Source organism: Drosophila elegans, unplaced genomic scaffold (genome assembly GCF_018152505.1).
Source record: "Drosophila elegans isolate 14027-0461.03 unplaced genomic scaffold, ASM1815250v1 contig_814, whole genome shotgun sequence".
Lineage (NCBI taxonomy): Eukaryota > Metazoa > Arthropoda > Insecta > Diptera > Drosophilidae > Drosophila > Drosophila elegans.
In genome coordinates this window covers 7,213,433-7,228,461 of record NW_024546167.1, presented here as the reverse complement: position 1 = coordinate 7,228,461, position 15,029 = coordinate 7,213,433, and the positions used below count along the sequence as shown (strand labels likewise).

Below are 15,029 nucleotides of genomic sequence, written 5' to 3'. Positions count from 1 at the left end.
TTCCCATTTTGATTGAATTAAAAAACGATTTAAAGGATTTAAGTAGCAAAACGAAATTGTCGCATTTCGAATGCCTTGTTTTATTTGTAAAAACATTTCGATAAATTAGAAAATGTTTTTATTTTACAAGTATAACAAATAAATTAAATAAATAGTGACGTTTGATGAGCTGTTTTTTGTCTATGAGACTGTGATGATTTTCGTGTGAGAGATGGAAAAACAAAAGGCGCGGCAATGTGGCGGCGGATGCAAAATATGTTTCGTACAAAACAACATGAGCTAACAAACAACCTTAATCAAAATCAAGAAAATGGGAATCGCAATTCCAAGTAGATTAAGTATGGGGTTACTAAATGATGAATGAACAATGCGATGCCTTTGGGATAAGTAACAAAAAGACAAAAGTATTTAGCAAAACGCCTAACTAGAAATTCTGGGCACTTTTGTTTGTTTTTTCTTTGGGGAGGAGGAAAATTTGGGGGAAAGCTAAAGAGCATTTCTTAGCAGGCACTCTAGTGTTTCGTATATCATTTGGTTTTGATTGAATTCGAGCGTTGCACAACTGCAGGCGCAACTGGTTGAGATTTGGCTGGCACTTTTAGCGACTCATCTCCCACTTTGCCCGCTGCTGAGCTGCCAATCTTGTAGACATCGTTCTTAAAGACGATCACCAAAACGGTGATGTTGTCCACGGAGCCGCGTTTATAGGACTCCATGGCCAGCGATTTGGCTCCGAAGTCCGATTCTTTTAGATGCTCCTGAACAAATGTGCAGGACTCCTCGTTGCTGAACGTGTCCCAGAGTCCATCGGAGGCCAGTATCAGAAAGTGGGGCCTAAATAGATTCGTTTAATAGTATATACTTTAAAAGTTCTAAAGTTAAGCATACAATAAATAATCGAAAAAAAACAATAAACTTACTTGTGATCATTCAGTTCGAAGGTCAAAATGTCCGGCGTAGCAATCACCAGATTCTGTAAGCGTGCGGTTAAAAATAAAATCAATATTAGTCTGGCTGGCAACGGATTGGGATCATCCCATTTCGCACCTTATCTTTCAGGGGATAGTCGCCCAGGGCACGTGACGTGGCCAGAACGCCAGCCACGCGCCAAACGCCCCGAAAGGCTATGAAACCGCCTGCATCGTGGATCCTCTTTCGCTCCCGCACCTGCTGCGGCTTGTGATCGAAGGAAAGGGGGATGGCAATTCCACGGGAATCATACATGACACCGCGGGAATCACCCACATTGGCCACAATCAGCTTGGACCCTTGGACAATGGCTATTAGGGCGGTGGTGCCCGCAATGTTTGTCTGAAAGTTAATATTTGTGAAATTAATTAATAAGGTAGTTAGAAAGCAGCACCCACCGCTCTTTTGGCCTGTTCCACAAGTTTGTAGTCGGCCGACATGATCTCGTCCGTGATCAGTTTTCCAAAGTTAATACGACCATTTTCGATATAGCACTTGGCTTCGTAATTTGGAGGTGGTGCACTGCCTGCTCCACCATTCTGAGCATTGTTATTGTTGTTAAGAAACGAATCCTTGGCGGCTCCCACATTTCCACTGGCTCTCATCGCCGAATTCAATTGCGCTGTATAAATATCGGCAATTGAGGCCTCCGTTGTCTTTTGTTTAATGGCGCTGCAGTCCGCCGTGGTGCTGTGGGCCTTTCTTAAACTATCCTTTCGTGCCACCGCTGCTGTGGGTTCCGTGTTCTCCTTGTTCGAATCCTTGCGACTCTGCTTTCGAGCCAAATAAGGACTCTTATCGTAATCACCGGACACTCCCTCTGTTTTCAGCAGCTTGGACATTTCGATGATCTTGTTGTAGATATTCTTCACAAGCACATCCTTGGCAAAATCCGCGGCAAACTCACCGCCATGGCCATCGAAGACAGCAAAGAAGGAGATGCCAGTGTTGTTGTTGATGTTCTCTTCGATGATGAATCTAGAAAGTTTATTTAAAATAATTAGTCTGATGGTCAATCAAATTTATACAATAATTCTATAGAAATTGCGGAAATGAAAAACGGATTTTCTCAAAAAGGAAAAATAGCTACAAACTGGCAGATTTGTAATTTAAATGTCGTTAAAAAATTTGCATATGGAAAAGATTATTTTGGCAATAAAGTATTGCATTGGCTATTTGAAGAATGTCTTATTTTATAATTAGTTTTGTCTTATTTGCCAAGAGTTTGTTTGTCAGTAGTCTATTTAAATCAAACAAACAACAGAAATGTTTTTCATTTTAAAAAATCCATAAATTTCAAAACATTTGACGTATTTTCTGGGTAAAAACATTGTTTGAGGTCAGGGAAATACACGTTTAAGTTATTTATTTGTTTGGGAGTAGGTATTTTTATAAAAGGTGTCTTGCATTAATTACACTCAACTATTTAAACGTTTTATAGGAACTGTACATAAATATGAATAACAAGTAGTTATAGTGATTTGATATAAGTGTTTTCTTCCTTTTAGTTTATTTTGGATGACCAGTGTTTTATACTGACCTATCCTCCATCCGGGGTCTGCGTCCGAGGACAGCAAAAGCGGAGCTCTGCTGCTTCATCTCCTCCCAGCTCTGGTGATCGCCAGCACTGGCCGACATCTCCATCATCTTGACGGCCTTCTGGCGACCCAGGGTGGCCTGGATGCGTCCCAGGATGCTGCGACTCCAAACATCTACCGCTTGCAAGTAAAGCAAAAGGACGAAGAGGATCAAGCCGCAGAAGATGACTTCCGGGCGCAGAACATACAGTCGGCACAGCTTCCATATGTAGGCCAACGGCGAGTTGATGGACGAGAAGCCCACCGCAAATTTGGACAGGATTTTCATGTGCGATACGTATGTCTGATAGAACACCTTATCTTCCAGTTCGTCGTCCATGGGAAATGCCGGCGTTTCGTTATTCTCTGTTGCCGTTTGATTTTTTGATTTGCTCTGCCAATGTTTTTCAAGTTAAAAAACGCATGCGAGACTGTCAGCCGCGAATGTGGGTGGGTGTCTACGTGTATATGCATGAAATAAAAAACGAAATTAAAATAAACAACAAAGGGGTTGGCCATTTAATATGCAAGACTTTCCCGTTTCAAATTTGATCAAACTAGGCGGAATCGGAAGTAATATAATTTCGCATTTTTCGTTGTTCAAGTTTTATAGTTTCAAATTAAATTTATAGTTTTAAAATAAGTACAAATATAAACTACATGTGAAATTATTAATAGTTTATGATTACAAATTGAGTTTTCAAATGTGTTTTTGCAAATTGTTTTTTTTTTTAATTGGATTTAAACTTTGTTTATTTCAAAATATTTCAATTTTGAATCAACAATTTATTATAATATTTTAATATAAATTTTGTAATTTGGTTTTTTTTTCCGTTCATCGGTGCATTTGTGCGTTCCGATTCGGCCTAAATTCGATGGAAAGGTTGCAGATTGCAGATTGCAAAATGAAAATCCCTGTCCATTTGGGGGAAAACGTACTGTTGGGGAAAAACACTTGACGCTGAAACGTCAGATGTCGTATTATTTGTATTTTTCCTTTTTGTGTTTTTAATTTATTATTTTCGTTTGCGGCCGATGTTCCCGTTTTTTGATTGTCGTCCGCAGTTCGTTCCCTTTTCGTTTTTGCCGTGTCCCTTTTGCGCTTTTACAGACGCTCTTTCTTTGTGGGCATTATATTTTCGGATATTCGGATATTCTTATGTTAAAAATAAAATTAAATCAGAACATCCGCACTGCGTGTGCGTGTGTGTGTTGTGCTCTATATACGTATGCACGTCGCACATCTGTCATTCGCGTATGTGTGCGTGTGCCTGCACGGATGTCGCAATAAATTAATAAATAAATATAATAAATCCCACGCACTGCAACTTGAATACCGATACAAACAATGCCGATTTAACCAAAGACGCGGGCGCTTTTAATTAAAATAGAACCCGAAACTTGCACTTGTTGAGATTTCAGCTGAAATTGATGACATACGTTTCGGCTGCGAAACATCGATAAGCGGCTGGGACGATAACTCCTATCGATAGTCAGTAGGGATACTCAATTCACGAAAAGCTTTAAAATGTTTGTCGGTCAAGCTAAAAGATGGGGTAAAACTAAAAACTTCATGATTTAAAAAGCATTTTCTAGACTTTCCGCATTACCTTGACCTTTAATTGTGAAGTGGGCTTCTCTGCAACTGCACCGACTGCATTATTAGTATATGGAATATTATTGAATACCTGCCGAACTCCGCAACGACCTTCTGTAACGTCGATCCATTCGAGCCAACTTCCGGTTTTATAATAAGTACACCTCTTGGATACCAGAAAAATATTAGAAATAAATTGACCAAAATTTAAAAACAAAAAAAAGCAGCAGCACGCGATGCGCAGAAAAACTAAAACAAAACGGAATGGAATAAAACAAAATGGCAATGTTTGTGGCAGCATAAAGTACCAATACCCATCAAAATAAACATACAGTAAACTGTCCATAACATAAACACAACAAAAATAATAATCCTTTGCACTTATAAAAAAGAGTTGCCATAAATGAAGTGTGAGTACATAAATAATTTTTTTTTATCAAACATTTTTTAGTAGAAATTTTATTTTTAATTTTTCTTACATTTATATTTATTAAAAAAGTTTAATCATTTTTTCAATAAAACGATCTATGAATTGTATTATAATTTATAATTTATTTTTACAGCTCCTGGCGGTAACTTAGATCAAAATAATTGGAAATTAGTAGATTGGACTTATGAATGTTCGACTGTGCTACCAAAATACTCTCACCTGTCGCTCTCTATTAAAACATCCATCTTGTTCCTCTCTATAACAAAAACACAAACAAATACAAGACATTTCCACATCTAAGTAGTTTTATTTAATTACATTAATTTCATTACAAAATGGTATAGGGATACGATTTTTTTCGCTCAATTTTTAAAATTAACATTGCAGTGTTGGATTTCGCTTAGAGTACAAAAAGTAACGGTAACTTAACAGTGGTTACATAATAACTGTTGCCATCCTAGTTCTTGTTGTAGTATTTTACTTGATTCTCGTAATTAGCAGATTGCTTATTGTTCATGAATATGGCAATTAAAATGGCCGCGCAGAGGAATCTGAAAATAAATGTAAAAATAAAAAAAAGTAAAATATAGTAAGTTAATTTTTTTTTTTTAATGGAATGAAAGGTTAGACGTTTTTTATAATTTAAACGTAGCTTAAAAAGTTACAATTATGAAGCAAAAAAAATGTTTATAGATTTTAAAGTTTTTTTTTTTTAATTTTTTAAATTTAATTTGCTTTTGATTTAAATTTGAATGGCAGATAAGTTTTTTTTTTATTTCTAGGGCTAAGTTAAAATGTTTTATTAATGAAAAAAAGGTGGTTAAACAAAAATAGGATGCCTACCCTCTGGGATCTACGTGTAACACTGCCTATAGTGCGAACTCCGCTCTTTGATGTGGATCAGGTGCTCGTTGAGCACCTTGTTCAAGGGACCAATTGCATCCTTGAGCTCGTTCAGCTGCTGGTTCTTGTTATTGTAGACGGTCTGCAGATCGTTTAGATCCTTCAGCTTGGCGTTGGTATCGACGGTCAGTTTGGAGGCCCTCTGGAGAAGCTGCTTGGCCCGTTCCCTGGCGTTCTCGGAGCGACTTGCTCGGTCGGTGAGGGTCTGATTGGTGGCACTGGTGGCCGACTGCAAATTGTTAGCCTCGCCGCGGGCACGCATGGCCTCCAGTTTGACGCGACCCGCCTCCTTGGTAATCTCCTTGGCATCCCGATCATTCTTAACGATATTATTCTGCAGGCGCTGCACTTTCTTGGCCAATTCCTCAACCTGCTGGGCTGTGTTATTCGCTGGTGCTTCGGCGGAATCCGTTTCCTCATCGATCTTCTCCAGATCCTGGCCGGCCAGCTCAATATTGCTGTTGGCCTGTTGAATTGCAGCCTGTGCCTTTTCCTGGGACTCATCTGCCGCAGCCAGACTTTCCACCACCGAATTCGCAGAGTCCAGTATCTTGTTGGCCTTCTCCTTGGTGGCATTGGCAGTGCTCTGCAGATTATTGACCCTGTCCAAATCGGGTCTGGTCCTGTAGATAATCGACTCGACATTCTTCAGGGACGACACGGCCTCATTGATCTGGGCTCCCAGGGACTCAATCTCCTTGGGTTCCAGTTTCAGATCCAACTCCAGAGTATCCTGTGCCAACTGCTTGCTCTCTGCTGGGGAAGCTGTCTTGTTCTCCTGGAAATTAGTGACGGCAGTGAAAAGGTTTTCAGCCAACTTGATGCTTTCGTTTGTTTGATTCAGATAACGCTCGGATTGTTCGAAACCCCGTTTGGCCTTCTCATAGGCCTCGGAGGCATTCAATTTGGCCTGGGTTAGAGCCCTTATGGTTTGATCCGCCTGATCCTTCTTGCTGGTAATGGCCGCCTCAGCGTCCTTGGCCACTTTGAGTGCCTCCTCCGAATGGGTTTTGGCGCCATGTTCGCAGGACAGGAAACCTCCGCAATGGCCACAACCAGCTCCTCCGCACAAGCTGTCGCAGGGATCGCCTTCCTTGCCGCAAACCTGCTTGTTCAGTTCGGGAACTTGAGAGGTCAGAGACGTCAACTCCGCGCGATAATCCGCAATGGATTTGTCATTCTTAGCCAATCCCTCCGCCTCGGCTTGGATCTTGTTGGACAGCGTTTCCACTCTCTTGCAATTTCGATCCGTATTGGAGGCCAGTTCACTGGCCTCCGCCTTGAGGGTCGATAAATTGCTAACCCTTTCGTAGGCGTGTCGTGTGAGGTTCAAAGCTCCTTCGATATTCGATTCCTGCAACTGAATGCCGTTTTCCTTGAGTTCCTTGGACAGTTGTTGCACCAACCTGGAGTGGTTTTGCAGACCCTCGAGCTCTACACCCGACAGACTCAGCGAATTGTATATGTCATCGAGATTTCTTTCGGTTTCGCTCAATCTACCATGGGATGCCTGTAGTTGCTGCTTAAGCTCATTGGTTTCCGAATCCAGTTTCTCAATGTCCACCAGACTAACTGAGGTGTTCTGCAGCAGATTTCTGATGTGCTGCAATTTCTTGTCCAGTTCACTGAACTCGGACGTATAGGCTCCTGTGGCACCCACTTGCTTGATTTCCTTAGCTCGTCGAATGGTGGCTGTCGTTGAATCCTCCAAAGCGGTCAAGATCAAATCCCAGTTGTTGAAGCATTCGCCACAGGGTGAGCAATGCGGGAACTGTCCAATATAGCCCCTGGCGCACTCATTACACTTGTAGCCACCGATTCCTTCGTGGCAGACACAATGACCAGTCTCCCGATCACACTGATAGTCAGCGGATCCGTATTGATCGCACTCGCAGGGCTGGCACTTCTCGTTGGGATTGCCCCAGTAGTGAGCCTGACACTGATTGCAAGCCCTGCCTCCGAATCCTGGCTTGCATTGGCATTGTCCGTCATACGAGTTGCACTGCTCGTGCAGGGCTCCAATGGGATCGCAGTTGCAGCCCTCGCATCCCTCGCCAGAGGCTATCTTCCAGTGATTCTCGGCACACTTATCGCATCGTTGACCCTCTACATTCGGCAAGCAAGGACACTGACCCGTGTAGCGATCGCAGTGAGCTATCGTACTATTCGTTCCGAGGAAGTCGCAGTCACACTGCTGGCAGTTCTGCTGCAGTGCATCCCCGAAGAATCCATCCTTGCAGAGTTCACAGTGATCGCCAGTCGTCTGATACAGGCACTTCAGACAAGCGCCCGTCTGGCGATCGCAGTTACCGGTGTCATAGAGATCGACATTGTTGCTGCACTCGCACTTGGAGCAAGTGCCACCGTTGTCCGGTATTCCGAAGTAGTTATCCGCACAGATCTCGCAACGGGAGCCGGAGTATCCTTCCTGGCAGTGGCACAGCATGTTGTTGTTTCGCGTGTCCAAGAAGCAGCCATCCGCATGGGCCATTCCACTGGCCAACGTCTCCGGACAGCGGCATGGTCGGCATCCAATCTCGCTGCCAAACAGGGGATTTCCATAGTAGCCGTCCAGACAGCTGTCGCAGCTGAAGCCCGTGGTCGAGTCCTGGCGGTAAATGGAAAATAAGTTTGAATTAGCTTAACCATTTAAAGTTAAAATAAGAAATACCACGAAAATGCATGCCATTTTAGTTCAAATTCTTTTTGTAACTTGGAATTGCTACTTAGAGTTGGTACCTAAAAACCCTAAACTCATTTAGTGAGTTTAAATAGATGTTATCAAAGATTTTCGAAATTGATTTGAGTGATAGGGCTAAAGCTGCTATGTAACATAAAACAGATGAGTTCCAAATTGTAACCAAAAACCAAATTATAACAAAAAGAAACAACGAGATTTATGAACAACTGTTCAAAAACAACATTAGTTATGGTTTCTAATTTCCAGAGACCATAATAATATGTAAAATGTTTTCTCCTTGACTGGCTCACCTGACAATCCAGACAGGTTCCGTGGATGGGATCACACAGCGCCGCATGGCCATTACACTGGCAAGCCTGGCAATTGGGGAAGTTCCAATAGCCCGGCTGGCACTGGTTACACTCCCTGCCATAGGTGCTCGGCACACACTGGCACTGACCGGTGATCAGATCGCAGTTGTTGTCCTTCGATCCGGTGCTGTCACAATCGCAGGCTTTGCATCCCTCCGGACCGAATCCGTAGGTGCCCGGGGCACACTGATCGCACTGCCGGCCCACCACATTGGGTTTACATTGGCAGAAGCCTCCATTGGACTCGCACACCTTGCTCAACGATCCCGTGGGATTGCAATTGCACATGCTGGCTCCGTCGTGGACAAAGATGCTCACAATATTATCCAAGTCCCTGCATCTCGGATCGGGCTTGTGATTCATATCGTACAATGATGAATTGCAGTTGTATCTCTCATAGTCCTTCCTGCGAATGTCGGCCAGTTCGGAACCCGTGAAGATGGGCGTTACATCGATGCGTGGAATGAGAGTTAGGGAATCCACCAAGATCGTCGCTGTGGGACTGTCTGCATCGAGTCGCTTCCTCTCGAAATAAATTCGGAACTTGTAAACCTTGCCGGCCTCCAGGCAAACATTATTCAATGCCACCACCTGGCGATTGCGATCGGGCAGCGAGAATGGTATCCTGGTCTCCGAGGAAGTGGCCGCAGCAACTTCTCCACACTCGCCATTGGGATCCACTTGATCGGGTCTCACCAGAGTGATATAGGCATCCTCCCAATCTCCACGAGAAGTGCTCTGATAACGTATAACCACATCGTAGGGCATGGAGCGTGGAATATCGCCGACGGTGAAGACCAGTTCCGTGTTCTCTGGAACCCTGGTGAAGCCAGGACCCGTGAAACTTCCATCCGGAGTTTCAGCCACCAGACTGCAATTTCCATTGGGACCATAGGAAATACATTCATCCACCACCTCCGCCTCATGAACTTCCGGTAGCAAGGGAATGAAGTAATTCTGTTTGGGCTGCGAACAGGATCTTCCTGTCATGTGAGGCCTGCACCGACATTGACCACTCAAAACATCGCAATAATTATCGTAGGATCCTCCAGCATCGCAGTTACACAAGGTGCAACCCTCTGGTGATTCGGAAAGTCCATAGGTCTCCGGCATACATTGATTACAGTCCTTGCCCGTAACATACAGCTTACACCTGCACTCTCCCGTGCGCATAACGCATCCGGAATTGTTCAAAGTGCCTAGGATATTGCAAGTACACGGCTCGCAGCCATCGGGATTGTCGGGCTGGAGATTCCAGTAGCCATCTTTGCACTCATTACAACGACGTCCCTTGACGAAGGCCTTGCAATGGCAGGCGCCTGCTACGGCTCCACTTTCCGGCTCGTTTACAGAGTCACAGATGCCATCATCCAGCGAACCTTGAGGATCACAATCACACGGCTGGCATACGTTTTCGGAATGGATTTCCTGCTCGGGATCGCGATAGAAGAACGGCATACACTCCTCGCAATGTTGTCCCTTGGTATTGTGCAAGCAATTGTCGCACACTCCGCCGGAAACAAATCCGGAGGCCGTGAAGACAGCCTCATCGAAGTGACAGCTTACGGCGTGTCCGTTACATTCGCATTTCTTGCAGGCATTTGTTTTCTTTCCAAAGGCCGGTTTCCACGGAAGATCGTTGTAGAAATCCTCGCACTCTTCACAGTTCATTCCCTTCGTGTTGTGCGTACACTCACATCGACCATGTACCATGCCATCTTCATTGTCCGCCTGCGAGAAGGCGGGATCCAATGGTAGACACTGGGAGGCGTGGCCGTAACAGGAACAGGATCCTCGAACCACCATATTAGATATGCCATAGTAGTACTTCTCCTCGTTCTCCACCCTGCTGTCCAGGAGATTATCACCCAGCTTGTGCAGCTTGGTCATCTGAATTCGGAGATTTGTTATCTTCAGTTGATTCTGCACATGCTCCGCATAGGGATCCGTCACATTGATGTTCGGTGGCAGCACCCTAAAGATCACTTCACCATTCCTCGAAGGCTCCACATGGGAATATCTTGAAGTGCACATAACGTCGGTGATGTTCACCAACACGGTGGGCACTCCCGGGAAGGATTCTTTGCAGTCGTAGGCGAAATATCTATAAACATGCCACGTATTTCCGAAATCGAAGGATCTCTCGATGTACATGGCCGCGGGTCGGAAAGTGGTAAATGTGATGATCAAATGGGTAAAGTGGAACTCCGCCTCCAGATCTAATTGAATGGTGGCGTTTTCCTTGCCATTCTCCGACTGCCACCAGGTGGGTAGATTGGTTCCAGGCTTGGTTTTGTATATGACCTGTCCGATGCGATGGTTCTTATAGGGATCCTGCTTGGTCTCCTCCCGCGTGTCGCAAAGGAAGCACTTCTTGTCCTGCAAATGGGACAGGATGCAGAATCTCTCCGGCGAATGCAGACCACAGGTGGAACTGGCCGTTAGGCGGTTCTCCCTTCCGATTAGGAGATTACCCGTAGCCGGGTAGCAAGAGGATCTCTCGCAAGGATGTGTCTTGACATATTTGTTTAGTGGATATTTGGTACGATCCTGCCGCCTGCCTTGCTGAGGCGGTCTCTGGGAATCCACTGAGCCCAACTGGCTGCCGAGCAGGCCGAGCACAATGACCACGATAAGCCGCAGCTCCAACATCTCGAACTGGCTCTCTGTTGTTGGGGTCGCGTTCCACTGGGGCACTTCCGGCCGGGACTTTAATCAGTTGCTTTTCTTTTCGTTCGTTTTTGTGGGGATCTCTTACAGCTAGCCACGTGATCCTCGGTAGAAAGATCTATAAAAATTAATTTATAGTGTTAAAGCTCATTGCTTGAATGTTCTAAAAAGATTTGGTGAAAACTATTAACGATCGAATTTTTAATATAATAATAACATACACATATATAATAATTCGATTGATTTTTTTAAATAAAATATTATTTTGAAAAATGTACATTATCTTCATTACTTTTTTTCAACATAAGCCTTAATGAGATTCACCAAGTTTTTTAGAATTTAAAATAAAAACAGCACATTCGCACTTACTTCTCCACTGCTTCTCTTCTTCCTTTTCCTTCTCCAAAATTTTTATTCATTCATGCTGTTAGTTTTTAACAAAACCAGTAGCTGTAAGAAGAAACAAAGAATTCCTTTATTAGTTATATTCTTTCGGTTCCGATTTTTAGTCACAAAATAAACTTCTCGTTTTTGCCCTCACTCTGAACTGCTTATCAACCGAGATGCTCTAATTTTCTACACAACAAAAACACAAAAAACAGATTTATTTTCGTCTCGTACCATTAAAACAAGGCATCCGCGCCCAACGGGTCTTACGCACAAACTGAGGCGCAGACCGAATCTTGAACTGAAACTGAATGGATCCTATTCGTATTATCACTCCGACTACTCGCAAGCTATATTGCGATAATGGTGAAGCTTAATCCGTTGTTGCCTGGTGCGTATAATTGTTATTTTATCAGTGTTCACTTACAGTTTCAGAGAGTCTCGTACAAAATACTCATCACGAATTGGAATTGTAATTTGCTTTTCTTGAGAGCGCTGAGAAATGGAATAAAACTCAATGAAATAAATAAATAAATTTGAATTTAAATATTTTTAGTTTCAAAAATATTTAAAAATAAGTAAAATAAATAAAATTTAATTAACCTAATTAGAAAATTCGTTTTCCCCACTCTTGGATGGTTATAATAAAAATTTGTTTATATTTTTTAAGTTTTAACTTTACAGTATGCATTAAAAACTATTCACTTTATTTAAGAAAAACAAGAACAATATATTCGCAATACTTATTAAACCAAACTTTAAGTAATAGCTAACCCCAAATTCATATATTAATAGGATTTCTCAAAATCAAAACTGAAGCTTTTTTTTTTAGTTCTTATCAGACGATCCCGGAGGGGCCACACGAAACAAAATTCGAAAACTGTGCTGAGAGATAACCCTCCAAGCGCCGCCGGCCAATCCAAACTCAACTCAACTTCTAGACCCAAACATAGAGCGGCTAAAAATACATATTTCATAATTTTGAACTGTCCCGATAAGAGTTCGTTCACAGATACTTTTTCTTGGGAACTCTACGTTGGGAACTCGACTCCAGACTGGACTTAATTACTTTGAGTGTGTTTAAATTATTTTGTTTGCTATTTGTGGGTTGGTTAATTTCGATTTCGTTCGTTTTGCCGCCGAGGAAACTGGCAAATAAACAAATAAGCAAAGAACAAAACGTAAATTTACCAGGCATACAAAGCACATCTACTGTATAAGTTTGTATATGTGGGTAAATAATGGAGCAGCAGTGGAGCGCTCCACGATTCTCGACTTTGTTGGGTGTGTATCTAAGTGTAGTGGTCTGTATGTATTTTCTGTATTCGTACATATCTTTGGATGACTATGGCCAGTTCATAAAAATTTGCTTATACAATTGCCTGGCTCATGTTTTCTTAGTTTCGTCGGGAGATGATGTTTATATTTCCAATTTTATCAAGACGCGCTGACTTTTTCTTACTTGACCACACAAATACAAATACGATTGCATACAGTGATCACTGAAAAAACGAATTTTGAAATGGAAGTTTCTTTTAATTAAAAACCCGGTCATGTGTAACCATATCTTTACAAACTCCGGTCCAATTTCAATCTTTCATAAATCTGTAACCCGGTTAAATACACCTTTTAATGAAAAACTCTTTTATACTAACCCAGTCTCAATTCTAAAATAACTTAAATTAAAACATACTTTTCGAGTGACCACTGTATGCTTATACTGTAGACATATGCACCATTCCACCGTCAACCCCAGCCCCGAATTTCAATTCTCAGTCTGGAGCACACATGTTGTGGAAGTCTAACGTTTAAATATGAGATCAGCCTGCGATAGTCCGGCTATAATTAGACCACACCGACTAAATCCTTTCCACCCACAGACCGCAATCCAATCTAGATAAATTAATTCGTCGGCTGCACATCTGCTTCAAGGCGACAGGCCCGGCTCACATTTTAATTAGCCAGTCCCATTGTCGCTGATGTAAGGAAAATCAGCTTGGCAATGCACTTTTTAAGTCCACATGCAGTCGTCGCCTTATGGCATCATGTTTCTATATGTTCGGGTATGTATGCTTAATCTACAAAAATGCTCTAGCCATGTAATTGTACAATGTACATTTATAGTTTTTCTTTGCTTTATGAGACATGAAGTCATATTTAGACAGATAAGAAATTAGAGATCTTGCGATGTGCTCTTTACGTTAAAAAAAACCGTTAATCCAATATTTTATACTCTACATTTTAAAAATTTCGGCAAGAATTTTAAGTATCAGCTTTAAGCCTTTTGATTTATACTAAAAAAACTAAATAACACTACATTTAAAAATCAAGCTTAAGGACGTTACAAAAAATTGTTTCGAAATTTAGAAAACGGGAGGCTTAAAACATAACCATTAGCTTATTTCAAAACATACTATTTAAAATATATGATTTTGAATTAAATTTTAGTCTTTTCGATTATGTTTTTTTAGTCTTTTCGACTATTCGGGAGTTATTTCGAGTTTTGTGCACACATAAACAGGGAATCGATAAAAAAAAAGCGGCAGTATGCCACAACAACAACAACAACAACAATATCGGCAGCGGATGCGAAGGAGGAGAAATAGAAGTACGCAAGCAGCAACAAAAACAGGCCACAAGATAAACCTCAAGAAAGAGACAGGGAGGAGCGAGCGAGAGAGGGAGACTGCAGCTGTTGAAAACTGCGTAAAAACTCCGCGTGGATCCAAAAACTCCATAATTGATAAACCGTTCTTAAAGATTCTTTAACTTACCGGAATCTTTTTTTCAGCTACGGACTATGCATCTATTCCAAGAGGCGAAGTTTCAAAAGATGACTTTTCTGTTATACAGACAAAACAACAAACACACGTCTTGGGTGTTTTTATTTTTGTTGATACGGCAAACACTTTTCGACTTCTTTTTATAAACTCCACTCCACACGGTACACTCACACACACGCACGCGACGGAGAAGATATTTTCCAAGACAATTGGAAAGAAAATTCCAAGAGTTGGGGCGGAAAGGGATCCAACTCTCGATCCGGTGCCGACTCCGAAAAACGTCCGATCGCGAGAAATCCACAAGAGAGAATGAGTTTTGTATCGCAGCGGAGGATGAAAACAAACTTTATACCTTATACCCCGCAATCTCAGTCCCAGCAACAAGTGATCGCGACGAGAGCGAGAGCGCGTTGGTGTGTATACCCTTGCACACGGTATACAAGTATTTCAGTGAGAAGTTTGCAACGTAGTGAAGTTTTAGTTCATATGGCTCAACAATCGGAAAAATTATAACTTCGCTGTTTTTCAATTGATTGAACTATACTTCCATACATGGTAGTGGTTTATTATTTCAGAACTACGGTTTTGAGTTTACTAAGATCGGACAACGATGTCACTTAGCTGCAATAGGAACGATCGAATAATTTAGAGGAAAATTAGGC

At 42.2% G+C, this 15,029-nt stretch overlaps 2 protein-coding genes and 1 long non-coding RNA gene across 4 annotated transcripts; 1 reads left to right on the top strand and 2 right to left on the bottom strand.

The window, feature by feature from the left end:
- Positions 1-28: 28 nt before the first annotated feature.
- Positions 29-3,973, bottom strand: LOC108138154 (protein phosphatase 1L). Its single transcript, XM_017260241.2, has 6 exons — positions 3,486-3,973; positions 2,510-3,004; positions 1,368-1,947; positions 1,048-1,311; positions 921-973; positions 29-834 (listed from the first exon to the last, which is right to left on the bottom strand). The coding sequence occupies exons 2-6, from the start codon at positions 2,884-2,886 to the stop codon at positions 528-530; spliced, it is 1,581 nt and encodes a 526-aa protein (XP_017115730.1). The 5' UTR covers positions 2,887-3,004; positions 3,486-3,973; the 3' UTR covers positions 29-527.
- Positions 3,974-4,081: 108 nt separating this feature from the next.
- LOC121467847 lies at positions 4,082-4,873 on the top strand. The gene is made up of 2 exons (XR_005977876.1): positions 4,082-4,553; positions 4,707-4,873. It is a non-coding gene; the product is annotated as an uncharacterized LOC121467847 (long non-coding RNA).
- Positions 4,852-14,687, bottom strand: LOC108138196 (laminin subunit beta-1). Of its 2 annotated transcripts, none has more exons than XM_017260314.2 (5): positions 14,359-14,687; positions 11,567-11,647; positions 8,468-11,315; positions 5,417-8,084; positions 4,852-5,124 (listed from the first exon to the last, which is right to left on the bottom strand). In XM_017260314.2, exons 3-4 carry the CDS (start codon positions 11,177-11,179, stop codon positions 5,427-5,429), a joined length of 5,370 nt encoding a protein of 1,789 aa, XP_017115803.1. In that variant the 5' UTR covers positions 11,180-11,315; positions 11,567-11,647; positions 14,359-14,687; the 3' UTR covers positions 4,852-5,124; positions 5,417-5,426. The 2 variants fall into 2 exon arrangements, with proteins under 2 accessions (XP_017115803.1, XP_017115802.1); XM_017260313.2 differs by lacking the exon at positions 14,359-14,687 and adding an exon at positions 11,819-11,908.
- Positions 14,688-15,029: the final 342 nt, after the last annotated feature.